This window comes from Centroberyx affinis, unplaced genomic scaffold (assembly GCF_046629955.1).
Source record: "Centroberyx affinis isolate AG114_WGS23_722 - 3 ecotype Tasmania unplaced genomic scaffold, CSIRO-AGI_Caff_v1 ptg000888l_1, whole genome shotgun sequence".
Taxonomy (NCBI): domain Eukaryota; kingdom Metazoa; phylum Chordata; class Actinopteri; order Beryciformes; family Berycidae; genus Centroberyx; species Centroberyx affinis.
The window spans coordinates 183329-203459 of NW_027279477.1; the positions used below are offsets into that span (position 1 = coordinate 183329).

At 39.4% G+C, this 20131-nt stretch overlaps 1 protein-coding gene across 1 annotated transcript; it reads left to right on the top strand.

Annotated features, from left to right (window-relative positions):
- The first annotated feature begins 1107 nt into the window (after positions 1–1107).
- pth1r (parathyroid hormone 1 receptor) lies at positions 1108–20131 on the top strand. Its single transcript, XM_071521427.1, has 13 exons — positions 1108–1146; positions 3363–3465; positions 8308–8418; positions 8882–9006; positions 12113–12207; positions 15122–15308; positions 17010–17163; positions 17668–17728; positions 18275–18341; positions 18481–18575; positions 19137–19278; positions 19634–19675; positions 19769–20131. Exons 1-13 carry the CDS (start codon positions 1108–1110, stop codon positions 20129–20131), a joined length of 1584 nt encoding a protein of 527 aa, XP_071377528.1.

Genomic DNA, 20131 nt, shown 5'->3' on the forward strand with positions numbered 1-20131 from the left:
GTCCTTTGAGAGCCGAATTAGTGCCTAGACATTTGTTTCTCTGTTTCTCGTCCCCCATTGGTTAAGGCTTCACTAAAAGAAACAGCGGTCAGCCATTCAGATGAAAATGGTCTTAACTCCTTTGGAGCTGTCAGTGGAATATTCTATATTGGCATAGTTAGTACAGTAAACAGGTAGTATCTATCCTTGTTCACCTGTGGTCAAATGTTGTTCCATCTGTGGTTGTTTACCGTGCAAAGCCATAAAGGTCTTCATTCTGTAACCTTATTCAGCTCTCAAACTGGACATCCTTATTTCAAGACTGAAAGTAGTGAAAATATTGATGGATCGAGGTATTATGGTTTTGTGTACAGCAAACCCACGAGAGCCACGAGGTATTTACAGTTTAATTTTAAGCTCAGGAAATGGCCCCCTCGCATCAAAGACAATGTATACACGTTTTAATTTGCAAATGACTCCTTGTCAAGTATGCAGATGCAGAATGGTCTTAGCTGCTCATTTCAAATCGTAAACAAGTACCCAGAGGGTTTAAAATAGCTCCTCGGAAATTAAATTAAATTTAAATAGGTGGTTCTCTGTGTCAATTGCAGTAACCGACTGCAGCACCACAGTTGCAGTTTTTGGATCAAACCTTGAATGACGTTAATAGCAGTGTACCTGTTGGTAAGAAAAGCATCCGCAAGTTTCAGTGTATAATCACTTGCAGTGTAGACACTAGCTGGGAATTCAGTACAATACAGCTGTGTCTTTTGTCATGGTGGAAACTGTTTTAGCAATTATGTTGAATTTTGCAATTTTATTATAGCTTAATTAAGCGCCCAATGAAAATATTAGTGAAGCACATATGAGCCTCTTCTTTTTTTGGTTTATTATTTTTGGTTTAAAGTCTCAAATAATAGCCTGTCTCTAATAAGCAATAAGCAACATGTCCTTTGACAAATAAATCCTGCTGCCAGTAAAAACAGGGTCAAAATGGTTAATGATAGATAAAACAGCTGGCACAAGTGTTAAAAAATGTTGCAGCCTGACTAAAAGCCCGTAGCCTTAATTAACCAAGGAGGCCCCTCAGTACTTCAAGTTTATTCAACCAGCAGAGAAAACAGCAACATGGCCAGAGGAAACTTCAATGTGGAGTTTATGCTGCAGGTGATCAATTATGTAGAACAAAACTCCAGAGATGCAGCAGATAGGTATTTTGGCATAGGCCCAGTGAGTCAGAGGCTATGGTTACACTTGTCATTTTGATGTGATTTTTGAGAGTGGATTGACAGTTGAAAATGGCTGTAATGCATTTAGTGTGGCTGTATTTATTTAAATCCGTGTCTGCATTACTTTTTTCCTGCTCTCCCTCCTCCTCCTCTCTATCTCTTTCCATTTCTTGCTGCTATACCTGTCACTTCATGTGTCCTGGCGTGACTGAATGATAAAAGTCAAATTGAAATGACAAGTGTAAGTTAGGGAGTCAGCTGCTCTGTGAAGTAAATGTCTGTTTTCAATAATAGCTTGTCTCTCATATGAATCGTTTGCTCTACTTTTGTTGAACCAAAAACAAGACTAGGTGTCCTTGGTGATGGCTGGGCTGTGGTAGCCCTGCCCCCAGGCCTTCAAAATGTTGAACCAGTAATACGCCCAGATCATCAATGGAATTTTTATGGTATTATGTACAGTTGTGGGGATCTAAACCATAAGGAATATCTTGCATTTTGCTGCAGTATGGCTCACTCCACCATAAAAAATCCTGGTGATTTGTGCACTGATCTACGCCTTAGTTTTAGCACTGAGCTTACACTTCTATATTTTCACTTTTATATTTCTTGTCACACGATGTCAGCGATGAATGTGGTCATTTTCAATACAGTCATATTTGTTATTGACTCAAAGTGATCCCAGAGCAAACAGTGAGCCAGCCAAAGTGAGCTATTAGAATGGAAAATATTTCCTTGAATGGAAAACCACACCTGAGCTATAGCGCTGCTCTCAGACACAATGTTCACAAGCCACTAAAATATAAGGTGTAAGAAAACGTACAGAGTAAAATCTCTTTTTCTGTGTCATGTCTGATTAGTGCCTAATGGATACTGACCACCTAGTGGATAAAACCACATGAATACAAGCTGGGACTATAAACAACAAGTGAAACTGATACTATTTAGTCAAGGGAAGAAAAAAAAACACTAGGTCTTTCATAACGCTTTGCTTCATGGCAGTTAAGACAGGAATAAATATATATATACAGTATATATAGTACGCTTATTTACACAAGTCATTGTAACATTCACTTGCATTGCTTTAAGGGATTTTAGAAGAATTCCGAGCACTGGATTACCATATTACAATGAGTGTATTTCTGTTCCGTTAGTGTGCATGTCCCACTAAGATCTAACTCTCACATATATACATTTCAGCAGAGAGGCCTCTGTTCAGGGGAAGCAGGAGCAGCGGCCCCTGGGGCAGGTCGGGGTTCACTGTGTTGCTCAAGGACACTTTGACAGGAGTGGACTGTTGCGGTCTAAGTGCAGTCTAATCTGAGACCTTCCAGACACAGCACAGTCCCTCTAACAACCAGGCCACCCTGCTGCATTCCCCCAGTGGCTGCGCACTTAGAATATCTGAGAAAACGTCTGCAGCCTCGATTTTTAGGAGGTTTTCACTAAAGAAAGGCAAGGATTTAGACTGTCCACAACACTATGACCAGGGATGTTGAGTATAGTGCTTATACGGTTTTCTTGGGAGTTTTCCCTTGTCTCCACTGAGTGTCTAAGGTTGGTGGTGCCAGGTAGGCTAGGTAGGTTAGGCCTGCTATGTCTTCCAATATGCTGTCATGTATCTTGCACTTTGTTTTGTTTCCTTTTTGTCGGTACACTGTATATCATAATTTTCTTTGTGAGTGATTGTTGATTAGTTAGATCTAAGTCCTTCAAGACATGCTTTTGTAATGAAGGGTTATATAAATAAACCTGACTTGACTTGAGTAGTGGTTAGAGGGTTGTGTGAAGCAGCTGTGCTGAGGAAATTGTATCTGGATATCAGCCAATTGATGCATTTCATGCTCATTTGTTACTGTGAGAGAAATGTCAGAATCTTAGCTTCAGATCCAGATGGGACCACAAACGTGCAATAATATGTTCACTCTGTATTTTAGAATTGCCCTATTTGGATGAACTGAAAGTTGTCGAATTGTTTATTGGCAATGCTTATTGATGGAATTTGACTTTGGCTTTGGAAATTTGGATTTGGCATTGCAACATGTAATTCACAGATGTCAGCATGCAATGTTTGTGTCAGCATAAAGCCCATTTTATTTACGCTTAATGTTTGAATATTTCCCATCACTAACTCCATGTCAATGTCCTTCCATGCAGGTTTATGCAGATGATGTGCTCACCAAAGAGGAACAAATAGGCCTTTTGTTCAAAGCTAAACGGAAATGTGAGGGGAACATCAAGTCAAAGCAAAGGATTCCTGGTGAGTAAAGTAAAATGCAAGTATGTGAGAAAAGATAATTAGACCCTTAAACCTTTTCTGGCATATCTTAACACTTTTGTTTTGTGCCATTAATCTGAAAATGTGCCTGAAAAATTTTGCTGGATGGACATCTGTGATCCCTCAAGAGTTAATGTTATTGGTTTATTGCCTGCTACTTTAACCAGACAGTAATTGTGTTATGTCATGGTAGAACTGACAAGGGAATTACAGCATTACAGTATTGACATTTGGCATTTAAAATGCACCATTAATTGAGTGTGATGGATAGATAATAGATCAAATCTATACTAGGCTTGTGCTGTTTATTGATCAAAATGTGTGTTCCTTAGCAATATAGGTTCATACCATAAGGTTCATAACTGAAATATTGACACTCACTGTGCAGGCGGTTGATAAATATCTCATGTGATGGGAAGGCCATATTTCATTACGATTGATTAGGTTTCCAATAGTGTATATGGTTGCATTGATTTACCACCACCTGGAATGGGCTCCTGTGAAAAGAGCAAAAAGAGATAATCCACTTTGACTATTTACACCTACACCTTCCTGACATTACAGTCAAATGCCTTCCTCAAGGCAGTTGTGTCTGTCAAAAAGTTCCATATCCAGTTGAATGTAATTTGATGGTTACATTGAGGAATGCAGCTCTTTTTCCCTCCTTGTGGCTTTCTGGAGGCTAGGACCGAAGGGGGAAGCTGATCCTGTGTGTATTTGTGTACTCATGGGTGTCTGAAGAGCATCATTTTCCAGCAGACCCCAGCGTCTATCTCACTGCGGTTACTGTCATTTTCCATGTTGATTGTTCAGAGGAGGTTTTTGGATTCCATATCCAAACCAATCATATTATTTTTTTCTTTAACCCCAGCACATTGTGGTCTCATTAAATTCTCAGACCCTCCAAATGATACCCCTTTTTAAATGAAACACATAATTAAAAATGTTTATTTCCAGGCTAAGAACACAAAAGCTTTTGTTGACAGTTCCCAGTAGTTACATTGTCTCATGTAGTATTTCTCAACTGTTCATGGTTTTGATAAATGTCCACAAAGCTTCAAATTGATAAAAAAAAATGACTTGAATTGCTACCATTGAAAATTGTAGGCATCAAAAAGCAGTTTGTGCAACATTCTCAGTATTTATAGGAAAAACTAGAAGCGTATGCTGTTTCTCACAGTGTATTGATCAGAATGGCCATAGACACTAATGCAGAGCAGAGCACTCAGACGCACATCAGACCTTTCTAAGATCAGAGTCTCGGTTCCTCCTCTGACCACCATCATGCCTAATGCAGCCTGACATGGCATAGATGTGAGCTAGGCATTACAATTTCTCAGGCACCTGCAGGTACCTTTGTAGAGGAAATCATTATCACTTTATTTAGCCTAGATGTTTAGATGTATTTTCAATCTAATCATTTTATAATTTACTTACATCAAAGTAGAAATTTCATGCAAGTAATCTTCAATTGAATTAAATACTTGAAAGTGGCACTGTAGGTTTACGCCATATTTCTTGGTGAAGAGAGGATAAACAAAAATTGCCACACAAAACTATAATTGTAGACGTTCATGAAGATGTGACTCAGTGTTACATACACTGTGGCTGCAGTGGCTGGGTGAGTGCAATACATGTTGCTCTTTCTCCCTACATTTGGCAGGATGTTGACACTGAATCTAGCTACTTTCTCATGAGAGACTCTAATTTGCCCATAGGGGAATCATGTTGCATGGGGTTCCTATGAAATGCTTTTTTGGGGGTACAGAGCGCCAGAGCCGCCCGCTGTAGCTGACCTGCATACCTGATGATGTTAGCTGAGTGGATGTGACTTAGCCTTTATGTGGTGGCTGTTTTCTGACCTCTTTTGGAAGGTTGCACATGTCTTTTCAATCACAGCACAGATGAAAAAATTAGGGTAAACATATTACCTTAATAAAGAAGAACAGTCCCTGGTGTGCTTTTATGCCTGGAAAAGCACACAAGGGCTCATTTCATGTGCTTGATTTCAGATATGTATTTAATGGAACATGGATTGCTTTTAATTCACTTCATTTGAACTCCAGAGTCTCATCTGGTTGTTTGTAATTATGTAATGCGGAAATCATTGAAAACCTGATTAGCGGTTCGCTGTGATGTTGTAATACTTCTCAGAATGTCAAGTCGAGATGTGAGATAAAGTTCAATAGAGCATTGCTTTAACAAGCCCCCCAATGACCCAGATGAACGTTTCCTTTGAAGTGGCCATTAAGGTTTGGACAGGATTTGTTCTTGTAGTTGTGATGACTTTGGCCAAGAATATGCTGGTTTTATTTGGAAAATGGTTCATTTTGGTCTCTTATTGTGGTGAGACCTTGAATCTGTGGGCTGAGTCAAACTCAAAGAATAGCAACTAGTGTGCATTTTTGAGGACTTTGGCTTTTCGTCCATATTTGTCTTGCCTGTGTCCTGCATGACCACCCTTAGTGTATTTTTTTCAGCCACTGTAAACTAGTGGTTAGCTAAACTATTATTAGAGATGTGGAGTGACTATTTTATGACTATTTTAAATTGTTTGCACTGTGCAATGCAGAATTAGCCGAGAGTAATGAATTAATCTTGCTGTTCTAGGTATTTTGAGAGAGAATTCAAGGCCGAACCCCCGGTTTGGTTGTGTTGCAACCCTTCACGGTGAAGTCCCATCTATTTGTTTTTATTTCTCATTTGTGCTTTAAATACACAAAAGTCTCCATTACATGGCTGAGACAAGGTTTTCATTGAGGGAAACACTGAGGTTTGCCTGGAGAGGACAGTGGAGGGATGTGGGTTCAAGGCCCCAGACCTTGCAGTGTGAAAATAGCTCAGCATTCAAACTTGTGGTCTCGGTGTAGAATAACATCAGCAATCATTATAAAAGGTTGCATATATCAGGAGTCAGTACGATATGTGTTTTGACATCTGCAGGTCTGAATCAAATGAGTGGGGGGAAAAGAAAACCTTATTAAAAACCTCAGTTACATCACTAATACCAAAGTCCCCCATAGTCACGTTTATATTTAAATCATGGTCGTGGAATTTACAGGAAATTATATATGTGTGTGTTCGGTGTTTAATTTAAGCCTGTTAGTAGGTGGTCCTATGGTAATAAAACCTATGGCAAAAGCGAAGAGCCATTTTACTTTTACTCCCAGGATGTGTGGTCAGTGTGATTTTCAAAACTAGACGCTGTTTTCCTCCCGCCAGAGATCTGTGCGAATCAGTCAGCTCCACTCAGTCTACTCTTTAATTATGTTCTCCAACTGACAGGCCATTTTGAAGGCAAATAAAAAGCATGTCGTCATTGCTTCAGATGTTTCTTTGTAACTTTGATTACAGGAATGAGAAAATAATAGATCTACAGCAAAGAGAGCATAGTTTTAGTTTTATCCTTAGCTACTTATTAGTGGTCAAAATGGGGCAGATGTTTTCAATAATGCAAAATAAATGCCAAGCCATAAGAGCGGCTTTTGCCAGGAATCTGTAGGGAAAGGGACTTTGCTCCCACTATCGGAGGGCTGAGGTCCACGGTTTCGCTGACAATTAAGGGGCTTTCTGCTCTGAAACAGGATTTTTTCCTTTGAACCTGCAGCTCTTTCTTTGTCTATGAAAGAAGTATAGACGCATCTTTGAAAGTCTTGTGTATTACATTCTCCGCTGAAAAAAAAAGATGACAGAGTTTCAGAAAAAGCACACAGTCAGCAATCCTGTAGGGCATGCCGAGGAAGTGAGGAAAGGAATGTATAAAAAGTGCACATTGGAAAGATTCCTGAACAACTTTTTTGGTTTCATTCTGAATGTTCCTCACCACCGTCTCAAAAAGTGAAAACTGTCATTGAAGGTCCTTGTTAGTACTATTTGATCAGGGAGGAGCACTCTGAAACAAAAAGTGTGAAGTTGAATAAATGTTAACATGGTTGATTTTTGGTTTGGCTCGTCAGCTAGTGTTCGTGTATTAAGAAATTCAAAGCTGAACATATATGAGATATAGTACCAAACATGTGATAATGGAAGTCAGATTTGAAAACTGAGATCCTTTATGCTATTGTGAGGGAAAACAAGCTTAATGCCTTTATTTCCTGTCAGTGACTCAGGATACTACACTGCGGTCTGTGTTGTTTTCCTTTTGCATGGAATCTTGTAAATAAGATCCATATTGAAACCAATTTCCTACAACAGAAAAAAAAAAAAAAAGTACGGGTCTCTAACAACAATGCAGCACTATAATTTTAAGTGTTTGAGTGCTGTGAATAGATCATACACTTCCAGTTGCGCACAAACATGCTCGTTCATATAGTAATTTATTAGTTATTAGTTACGGAAATCTCCCGGGTGAAGAGGCCACTGCAGCTAACAAACAAGGCTCTAATGAACATAGATAGAATTCAATGGACAAATTGTCATCAACATGCTGGAGATTCCATGATTATCAGGCCTTAATTATATCACAATGGATGTTGAGTAGCCATATGGCGTCTTTCAAAGACTAAGTATGTATGTTTTCTGTTCTCTGGGTGACTGGTGTTTTCCTTTAAAAAAAAACAAAAAAAACATGGGTCATGGGATGTATTGCGTCTAATTTACAGTCTGTCAGACTTACCACAAATGACACGGCTGCTTTGCAATGCTAATTTGCATACTATATAAAGTTCATGCATGTACCCTACTTTTCAAAGGACAGCACAATCCTTAGAAGTCTTGCATACTACTGCCCTCGTAAACGCCTATAGCCATGTAATGCTGGAACCGAGGCAGCACAACCCTCCGCATCTCTATTTTTAAATGTCACCGCTGCTTTTGTCTCTGCAGATGGTTTCTGCTCACCAGAGTGGGATGGCATTGTTTGCTGGCCTGAGGGGGCTCCAGGAAAGCTTGTTTTCACTGCATGTCCGGAGTATATCTATGACTTCAACCATAAAGGTAAGACTGACCCTGGATCCAGTCAGCAGGTGTGACTCTGAAGCTCGTTTTCAATTCTTGTAAGAACACCATGCCTCAAGGTGCACGGTTGGTGCAGTACTTCAGCACACATCACAAGGCCACCTTTGACTTTTTAGATAAGATAACACAGACAAATGTTGCTATTCTAGATCTGTTTTGATAGAAATGATCTGATATTACAGCAGATAATAGATATACATTAGGTTTTCTAACCACTCTTCAAAAACCAATTAACTTATGTCTTAATATTTCAACTTATACAATAAAGTTAATCTAATTAAGTAGCATGCTTGGAATGCATAATTGTCACTTCTTGTCATCTGCACTGCTGTTACTCAATAATCAAGAGTTGGCAAAGTCTGTATTTAATAATAGGCTCAGTTGGAAAAACAGTTGGAAAAATCTGTATTTTAAAATAGCCTTGGGTCTGCTTGATGTCCAGGACTAGCATACCGCCGCTGTGACAACAATGGGACATGGGAGCTGGCCACAACCAACAACAAGACCTGGGCCAATTACAGTGAATGTGCAAAATTCCTTTCTCATTACAACCAAAACCATGAAAAGGTGAGATTCATGTCATGTCGTCCATTTACACGCTCAGTTAAACCTTGCCTCTCTTGTGAATGTATTGCCAGAGCAAATTGTGACACTTTTGATACTACGCTCATTCAGACTGCTATTGCACCATTTAAACTTGCAATTACACCGCCATTGGAATTTGTACAAATGTTTGACAAAGGCCGTTTCAGTAATGTACAGTGTAATGTAGTTTAATCATCTGTCATAAAACGATGAGATAATGATAGGGAGATGATGAATGGGATCCATTTATTCATAAATGGCAATGCGGTTGCCATGCAGTTATGTAAAGCTGCACTAGGCAAGACAACAGAAATGTAAATGGGTGTATTTATGTAAAAATGCACCCATTTTGTAATCCTAAATCATAAAGTAGGGTATCGAGTATGTACACTGGCAGAAAATCTTGTTGATGAGTGACAAATTGAAACTTAAGAGTAAAATACAAAATCTGCATTCTGCTCATTGAAGTTCTCACAGTTTAAACAGATACGTCTCACTGCCATTTGGGGCCTCCAATGTGCAAAGTTCCCGAGTGCAGCTGTAACTATTAGCAGCAGATGTTTTTGGAAATGTGATAATATGTGTTTCTCTCTTGCTGTGACCAACTCAAATGTGGTCAAACTGTACAAACTATATAAAAATGATTGAATTTATATATAGAGTTCAGTATCCAGTGGCTCTCCAGGTCCAAGGCAGTCAGTTGCTCTTGGTTACAATTGGTCTGTTCTGTTACTTGCTGTGATTAGGTGGCACAGCAATCAGTCCCACATTGATAAGAAGGAAACACCACAAAGAAAATGAAAGCCTTCAAAGCTCGCCCAAAGAAGGTTGGCAGGAGGCTGTAAAGTGGAATATTACGTTTACGCTGAGGCCGCTGTAAAGAGCTTTGTCCATTATTTTCAAATAGGCTTGGTTTTCAATACTGCATTTTTGCCATGAAAGGATATGCAACATTGGCTGTCCCACATGGATTCGCCTCCCCCTCACTTAAATGTGGGTCTCAGTGTAGAGGATGTGGGCATAACCTCATCATGACGCCCTTCAATTTCTTACTGACTTCAAATGTTTATGTTGATGGGCTCCCAGGAGCGGTTGCAGCAGTTAATGACAAATGCATATGCACAAATGAAACCCCTTCACGGCACAATTGCCGCACCGCGCACCACCACCACAACTTACAGACCCATTACTTGGCACGGGATCCCGATGCTAAATGATAACAGCAGTGGAGTGTCTGGTTACATCACACTGGGCTCTTGGCCCCTCCAATGAGCCTGCTGTGTTGATGTACAGAGAGCATGGTTAGTGGCTCTCCTCACTGTGTCCTCTGGCTGCCTGTTCACTGCTGTAATCTCACCGCTGGAAGCCCAAGCAGTCCCACCCAGCCTTTGTCAGCTCCATCACCAGCGAGTCAAATGCTGTTTTTATTAGAAACGTATGGTTACTTGAGACACTTCTGTCACCAGGTGGCAATGCATTGTCAAATGCAATGATTGCTTTTGAAGTTACTTTTTGAAAAAATGCCAAGTGCTGACATCTGAGAATTTTCCTCTTACACTTTTTTTTTTGCAATGCAGCATCCAACCATTGATCTTTTGCTAGAGTAACAAAAGCTCCCAATGGTAAAAAGGGTATATTGTAATTACAGATCCATAATATCTCTACCATGTTTGGAACAGTAATGTGTGATTTCAGTACCATGTTACATGCTCTTTGTGAAGAATTGATAGTCAAACCACTTGCCTAGTGTGTTTCAGTCAACAAAATTTGGACTTGCAGTCTCTTGTCACACAATGTACACAATACTACTTGTGGAAGAACAACTCCTGAAGCTTGAGTGTGTTGAAATGAGCGTTGTAACAACTAATTAAATAACTTAACTAAATGTTATAACTAAACAACATTTTTTCTAATTTCCTAAATTTCCTACATCACATATGAAGTTGAATGAACTCCTACCAATAAGTGTGCAAATGTGTGGCATACATAATGAGATAAATATGCATGTTAATTGAGTCCAAGTTCTGTAAAGAGCCTGACAGTACTCAGATGGTACTCAATGAATCTTTTCATTACATATGGGTAGATGAGGCAGCCTGAACCCTATCCACTCTTCAGCTGAGGGAGAACACACAACATACAAGTCTATTCTAAACTGTGAAAATAATAAGCACGTGTTTTTCTGCAGGTCAGTGGTCACTGCAATCCTAATTTATCAAATCACCTAGAAATATGCCAGTCATTTCTTCACTTAAATATGGCAATTGTATTAGTTTGACTGAGTTGCTTTAGTTATTTCTAATGTGTTGCAGTCATTTGCTGAATAAACAATGGAATGTCACACTACTATCTGCCATAGTGAATCTGTCGAATATTAACTTACTTATCAGCTTCACTTAAAATACCGAACACAGCTTGATTACTTGGGATTTACTTGTGATTATGGTTATGTACGATGATTATGTACACTGAAAGAAGTAGTACTTTTTATACAGTGTTGGGTCTGTAGTTTCTTGCAGAGGGCAACCTGCATATCTATTTCTACTTATTTGTGCGTGCACTGGCAGCTGTCACACAAATTCCTTATAATCCGTCTGTCCTGCAGTCCTGCTGCAGCAGTCACAACAGATTATTATTTCTCAGATGCTGCTAAGTAGGAGTGAATACATATTGGAACACAAATCTCAAGCGGCTGATGGCCAGGTCATTTCTTGAACTTTATGGTGGCTGAAAGGAGAATAACATTAGATTTTTTTTTCAACAAAAAGCAGCAATGTAGCAGGGGTACACTGTTGCATGCAATTCATTCAATAAAAAGTCAGCATTTTAGGATCACTTCATTTTTCTCTGTGTATCTTATATTGACCAGGCAGCTATAAAATACAACAATACATCCCCCAACATTTTACAAGCTATTTGTTTTTTTTAAGTGAATTATCAACTACACTGAAAATTCAAAACCTCAATCTGTGTAAAACCTACAGTACATCAAGCATTGCATCAAAGAGAGGATACAGGTTGGTGGAGGTTACATTGTTTTTATAAAGGTTTACTGTTGATACTATTTCAAATTCTGCTTTTCCAACAGGAGGTCTTTGACCGTCTGTATCTCATCTACACAGTGGGTTACTCCATCTCTCTGGGATCACTTATGGTGGCTGTGGTCATCTTGGGATATTTCCGGTGAGTTGAAGTTGTCACTGGAATTCTGCAATCGATCTTTCCAGCCACAGACATTCCCCAGGAGAGGGATTTAAATGCAGGGTCCGAAAATAAGGTTAGAGTCACTATAGGAGAGATCAAAACATCCAGTCGACATGTTTTTTTGGGGTTTTTTTTATGGTGTGATTTCTAATCATCTGAAGAAGTTCAAGTTGCACCACTCCTCACCATTTTATGCTCTGTTTTGCTTTGCTTTAATCACCCAACAGAGATTGGTCTAATTGGTCATGTGACCTTGTTCTCAGACAATATTTACATGTACCATACAATCACAATCCCATTTTTCACTGGAACAGATGTTTACATACAATACCATAAAAATGCAATATCAGTTTCCTTACCTAGAAAAATTAGAAAATGTCTTTTCTGCATGACAATCTCAAATAGCACAACATTTCTTCATATTAGTTCAACATGGATATCCATAGTCAGTTCAGTTCATTTTTACAAAAATGGTCTTAGATCAAACTCAACATTTAACCCTCAGGGATTTAGTGTTCCCAAATGAAAGATCCAAAACTTTGAAAAGTGCTCTATCCAACCCCCCCCACCCCCCTCTTTTTGATAATGTCACCTTTGCAATTCCAATATATTTATAGAGAAGAAACTCCATAAAATACAGTACCGCTACTGGATAACTGTCTGTTTTACATCTGATTCTACTTCTGTGTTCCCCAATTCTCTGTTTAAGTTCCCTTGATGTTTTTCCTTCATGCGCTTCACCGCACAGACATGTCAGCATATAGATTACTCCCTTTGTACTGCATGACATGATCCCTTTATTTGTATTCTTTTTCCTGTCTGTGGATGGGGATGGGGACTGTATACTGTATGTAAAACAGGCCTAAGCCTACTACTCGCTGGATGTGTGTTTTCTTTCAATTTTTAATCACACCATTGAATTCCAATGTATCAAATGCAAATGTAAAGCACAGAGAATATTGCAATGAAAACTGTCTGGTGAAGTTTATGTTGACTTAATGGCTTTAGCTTGAAATCATGCAATTCTGTTGTATTGTGTAATAGTATGCACATATGTTTCGTACCATGACAGTAAGGTGAAGCGTGCAAAACGTTGTATCAAACATTACCTTTGCCTTTTTCGTGTGCATTTGACTTTTACCATGATATGTCTCTCTTTGAGGAGTCTGCCTCCAGGCTTGCATTAATACATGCTTCATGTTCTGACATTTAGGTTCTTTGTTATTCTCATACTGATTTCAGGTTTCATAGAGCCACAAGAAAACCTTGGATATTGTTTTTGTACTTCAGCCAAGATTTACAAAAGATTACTTTATTAGCAAAGTGTTTGAGTGGCATTTCTTTCTAATTTAAGGCTCTAAATTCAAATGGACAAAGGGGATAAAAAGTCCTTAGAAGGAAGAACCATGTGATGAAATATTTGCTAGAGATATTCCTCTCTTGCCTTGTAATATAATGTGGCTCACTAGGAACTGTGTTGAAGTGAAGAAAAATCCTTACACAAGGTTGAATTCATTCTTTTTTTTAAAATGTGGCAACAGTTTGATAGTTTTTTCTTAACTGATTAATGCAGAGGAGGACTTTTCATTATTTGCTTATTTTGTTGAGCATAGGGAGTATCAGGAGTCGGTGTGAAGGCGTTGTTTACCAACGCTCCCACCGGCGTGACTTACTGTACAGGCAGGCACTCAGAAGGAGCCGGGCTTTAGGAAAGCTCCAAACTGGCACCAGGAAACCTATGGGCCAAATGAGTTTAATAAGTTCTCCCAGGGGCCCGTCTGACATTCTGGCTCTGTGCTCCGGAGCACTCTAGCCATGTCTCCCCTTCAGCATGTCAGCTTTCAGACAGGAGACTTCAGAAATGTTTCTGAGGGAGAGAAAGGGGATACTTCACATTAGCAGTTGTGTTCGTTTTTTTCACTGGGGAACCGTTCGCTAGATTAGTTTTCGCCCACCACTTCCAAATCAATAGTTCTCAAAGTATAGCTTGTCAAATATACAGCTCTTTAATGAGGCTATGGGGAAAGAAATAATAAAATAATAAAACGCTTATGGCTAGCTGTGGGTTGCTTTCATTATTCATTAATTGTTAAGGATTTTTTTTATTAGGCTTAAATTCTCATTCAAGTTGGCATTAGGGAAAATAGATTTATTTTTGTGCTAAAAAATATTCAGTATATAGAATGTCATCATTGACTTTTGCGTTATGATATAACCTGTGCTACTATTGATCCAGTTGATTCCAATACCGTGGCATGACCTCAAACGCCCACTCCAGTGTAAATACTTAGAGAGGATGTTTTGGAGAAATTTTGACAGATAAACTTTTGGTTGTCTGGAAGGAAACTCGCATGCTCTTGGAACTTCTCAACACATGCTTGCAATTTTGTTTTTACAGCTCACTTTGAGCCGAGCAATTCAATATTTGTGCTTTTCAAGCCCCTAAATCTCAAGAATGTGTTATAGTCAGCGTGGAACTCAGCTGGCTCTAATTAGGATGAGCATTGTTCATGTGTGTGAAAATACTCACACACACTTACATGAAGGTGCGCGTGTCCACACACACACATACGGGCGTGCGCACACAGGCACACATACACGCACACGCATACACATAAACAATTCATAACAAAGGAATGACTTGATTCTTTGCACATTAATAGCTGCTGGTGTATTTTTTTTTTGCTAGATCCAATTTCATTTCATTTACAAGCGATTTGAATGTGTGGAGTGTTTGTATTGTTGATATGAAATAATGATTGATTTTTCTTTGTACTTCTCTTTGAAAAATATACCAATTTTGCTGTTTATGTGAACATTGCAATTTTTGTTTATATGTTTTTTTCCTATCAAATCTGTCTTCTCACTTTGCTCCTCTGATTTTTTCCTCTAGACGCTTACACTGCACCAGGAACTACATCCACATGCACCTATTTGTCTCCTTCATGCTAAGAGCTGTAAGTATTTTCGTGAAAGATGTCGTGCTTTACTCCGGATCGGCCTTGGAGGACATGGAGAGAGTCAGCGTGGAAGACCTCAAGTCCATCACTGAGGCACCGCCAGCCAACAAAACACAGTTTGTAAGTGCAGTAGTACAGATTTAAAGTGTACCGGAAATATATCACTAAATATATTAGCATACAGTGTACAAGGCATCGCACACAAACACACATCTTGTCCTGTAAAAAATAAAAACAACTCCTCGTATGACTCATGTGTAAAGACGCATTCTTCAAGGCAATGGACCAAGATATTTTTTGTGGATGCTTTGATGCGCAAATAACCGATAGTAACATATTTAGTGGCTGCTTTTATCCAGCGCCTTACAGTACCATGAGTGCACACATTTTTGTGCCATGCTCTACTCATTGAGCTACATAGGACTAAAACTGCTCACTAAAGCAATGCACATATAGTGCAAATAAAGTGACGGTGCTAATTACACCACAAACGGAGCAGAAGTGATAGCAGTGATAATGATTAGGTTAGTTATCATGCATGGGGAGAATGGAGTGCTGAGAGAAATTGGCTTCCAACGGCCATCTATCTTATCTTTGGCTCTATTAATTCATGTCATGGCATACAGCAACAACAACTATAGCTGGATAGCCATGTGGAGGCTGATTTTTTAGCTGGGGCTGACACTGGCTGAATCAATATGAGCTGTGGGGATTTTTCACACCTTATATCAACACAACAGCATGGAATACTAATTGGTTCAGCAAACATCCTCATTGTCAATGGCCTGAAACCATATTACAGTATTCGATATGTTATTTTAATAAGGATAAGGTAGTGATGGCACGTTCATTTCATGTTGGATTTACGGTAAATACGATCTGCCAGCTGGGAAAAATCGTTCACATCAACCTCCTAATGGTAATTATAAGTAGGATATGTGGGATTTTTTTTTGGACTCTGTTATCTCCCACTTGGAGTCACAAATTGCAGAACTGTATCGCCACAAGCAGTAAACACAGCAAGGAATCCACCAATGTCAGCAGTCCAAGGTTAAAAATCAAAATGATCATATTCACACTAATACAGTCAACCCTACATACGAAAAGCGAGAAATATCTGCTGCCTTTCGTTAATGGTAGATTTTAAATTCCTAAGTGCAAACGCTGTTAGATGTGTTCGACGAGTTAAACACATGAACGCGTTCAAGTCGAAGCAACATAATCCTGCCTTTCCGCTTCTTCCGATGTGACCTGAATGCAGCAGAAGACTGGCAGCCGGCAGAGTAAACAAAGGCGTGTGTGAGCAATGACAAAGAGCATCAAATGGACAATTAACTGACATGCCGTGTGATAATTGTTCAATCTCAGCTATATAAAGACATATGCAACTGCAGCATGAGTGTTATTGTGTTGAATCGTTTTCAATTGTTGCCAATCGCTTTTTGTGTTGGACTGTTTGAGATTCCCCTGACCCTGTTGCATTGTGTTGGAGAGCAGAACTCCCTGCGAAAGTCATTTTGATCAGAATCGATCGGCATGATGGCAAAAAGTACAAAGACAATAAGGCCCAGACTTATCCTTTAAGTCTGCATAGCTTTTTCACACATCGTATGTTACTGCAATAACAAACATAACTACCAGCACCCATAGGATTCATTCTTGTTAAGCCATAGAGCCGGCAGTATGGGAGGAGAGACTAGAGATAACAATGTGACAGAAATACATTTTGGACAGGTCCTGGAAAAATCTGATACATTTATTTATGTCAGTATAGGTATTGATTAAATCTGTTAGACTTATCTGTCTGCTGTGTGTGTACAGATTGGCTGCAAGGTGGCTGTGACCCTGTTTCTCTACTTTCTGGCGACCAATTACTACTGGATCCTGGTGGAGGGTCTGTACCTCCACAGCCTCATCTTCATGACTTTCTTCTCAGACAGAAAGTACCTATGGGGATTTACTATGATTGGATGGGGTGAGTTCTACTTTATTCATATTCTCCTGCACACAAATTAACATTTAATAGGTTACAGTATGATTAGTAGGTTTGGTATTGTACTAATCTGAATAGTATGTAATTTATGTCATGTTGATGGTCTAATTTGTATGTAAAAAAGATTGAAAAAGAAAAGAACAAAAAGCTGTCAGAAAACTGTCTTGCTCACACTGTGTCACTATCCAGCCGAGAACAAAGGAAATGACTCATGCCTGTGGACACTTTCACCGTGAAATATGGGCTTTACAGTTCCTGCATTGTACACACTGTGCGTATTAGCTATGTAAGCACAGCGCATACAATGTGGATGCTGCGCTGCCCAGTTTCCTCACTGCAAGGACCTGAAAAAAAAAGAACAAAGTTATGGACTCTTATTATGGAATCGTTTATAGTATTGCATCACATCATGATGGCTACTAGTGGACATTGCAGCCTTGGTTTTTAATGGTTGCTTCTTATAATCATATTTATTTTATTTTTCAGGTGTCCCAGCTATGTTTGTGACAGTTTGGGCAAGTGTAAGAGCGACCTTAGCAGACACAGAGTAAGTGACCTGCACAAATGATAGATAAACTATACTGTTAAGTCATGTTAATTAAAAATAAACTATTCTACATCAGCAGTAACAGCAGTTAAGGGCATGTGACACTGCAGGCTTGTTTAGGCCAGCTAAATGTGTGTGTTTTCAATACTTTCAAACTTAAAAGAAGATACAGATTTTGCTATTTAGATGTCTTGGGGCAAACTGTCACAAAGTCTAGTGTTTCAAATTGCAAAAGCCCTTGAACATGAAAGGAGCTTCATCTGCATCCCCGGGGTTTATGCATCAGTTCAGAGGGAATTAAGGTCATAAATATATTGTGTAAATGTGTAGATCCAAAAACTTAAATCATTTCTGAATAGTTTAATGTGATACCTGTGTCCAGACCTTTCAGACCAATCTATAGCAGCTTTTGAAAAAAAAATGAGATGTGATGAAACGACTGGATTTAGAGAAACAGATGGCTCCTAGATAATCACACCTACCTGCAGCGTGATATTTCTTTTATCGCTCATTGATCCCTGTTTTGTTGTTGTTTGTCTATGGCAGATGCTGGGACTTAAGTGCAGGCAATTTGAAATGGATAGTTCAAGTCCCTATCCTTACAGCTATAGTGGTGAGTAGATACTTTCCCCTGCTGAGCTGTAAATTATAGTATTTTACAGCACCTGCAGCTTTAGAGCCGTTGGCTCTGTCGCCTTATCATGTTTGCAATGACACTTAATTATATCATTATATTTCTGTTTTCTCTCCAGGTTAATTTTGTGTTATTTCTGAACATCATCAGAGTCTTGGCAACTAAACTACGGGAAACAAATGCTGGAAGATGTGACACAAGGCAGCAGTACAGGTGCTGTAGGGTGTTATCATGGCAAAATTATTTTTACATTTTTAAACCTTACTAGACTGACAGCTCCTCTTGATTTATTCATCATATAATGTATTAGTAACCCGCATCACTGGCAGTGTAATAAAATCATGAATAATTTACTATTTTTGCTGTGTGTATCATGTGACAAGTTATGAGATAAGCTTTACATATGGCACATGACAACACCCCCCTGTCATACAGTAAATATATTTAAGATAAAGGTATTTGTCCAAAACTGTTAAAAATAGGGTTTAAATGTTAATCTCTTTAGCGTGTCAGGATGATAAAAAGGGAAGATGTCTGCATAAATTAACCATTATAACCTTGAGAAGGAATAAGCAGGTAAACAAAATGAATGAATACATTAATGAATTTAAAAAACAGATTTTTTTTTAGCTCTTAAGTATGCAGAATTCTTCTCTTTTTATGGACTTGATGTTTGAAATGTGCTCCAGCACATTTGCAAAGTAGATGAGTGGTAGGCAATCTACAGTAGTTTGTTAAAATGATTGAAACTTTTGCCATTCTGTTAATTTACAGAAAATTGTTAAAGTCAACGTTGGTGCTGATGCCGTTGTTTGGTGTCCACTACATCGTGTTCATGGCCATGCCGTACACAGAGGTGACTGGAATTCCCTGGCAGATCCAGATGCATTACGAGATGCTGTTCAACTCCTTCCAGGTAAAGCAAACCGCCGCTGCGATAAAATGCCAGAAACTTAAATCTTAGCTCTGGGGTTCCACATACATATTAATTTCTCCTTTCAAGTTTAAGAAATCTGATGGAACTGGTCAGGATTTAGCATGTCTCCAGGCATCACGTGTCTATCACTGAAAATTCTGCCTTTGAATTAACTATAGCTGCACACATGCTTTTGGTGCTGAGTTATGATTAGATCATAGTAACTAAGATTAAGAGAAGGCAGGCTGATGATGGTGAAGATCAAATCACTTAAAGTAACTGTCTGGATGTAAGACTGAAGATAAAGTAGGCCTGGAAGTTGAGAAAATTAAAATCATACTCTCTTCTTTTCCAGGGATTCTTTGTCGCCATTATATATTGCTTTTGCAATGGGGAGGTAAGAACTTACTTCAGCATTTTACAGCAAAGATTACTGTATAATATCCAAGCTCTTCTGAGGCTAAATGACTGACTCATCTTCTCCTCTAAGGTCCAAGCGGAGATCAAGAAGTCGTGGAGCAGGAGGACTCTCGCCCTGGACTTCAAGAGGAAAGCTCGGAGCGGCAGCAACACCTACAGCTATGGACCCATGGTATCACACACCAGTGTTACCAACGTCACGGCCCGCGGCCCGCTGGCCCTCCACCTCACCACGCGGCTGGGGCCGGTGCCGGTGAACGGGCACCGGAACCTGCCCGGGTATGTGAAGAACGGCTCCGTCTCTGAGAACTCGATACCCTCGTCGGGACAGGAGCTGCACATTCCCGAGGAGGAGCACTCGACCCACACGCGGCCCTGCGAGGAGGAAAAACCCTCTCCTGTGGTGGAGGAGGAGAGGGAGACAGTCATGTGA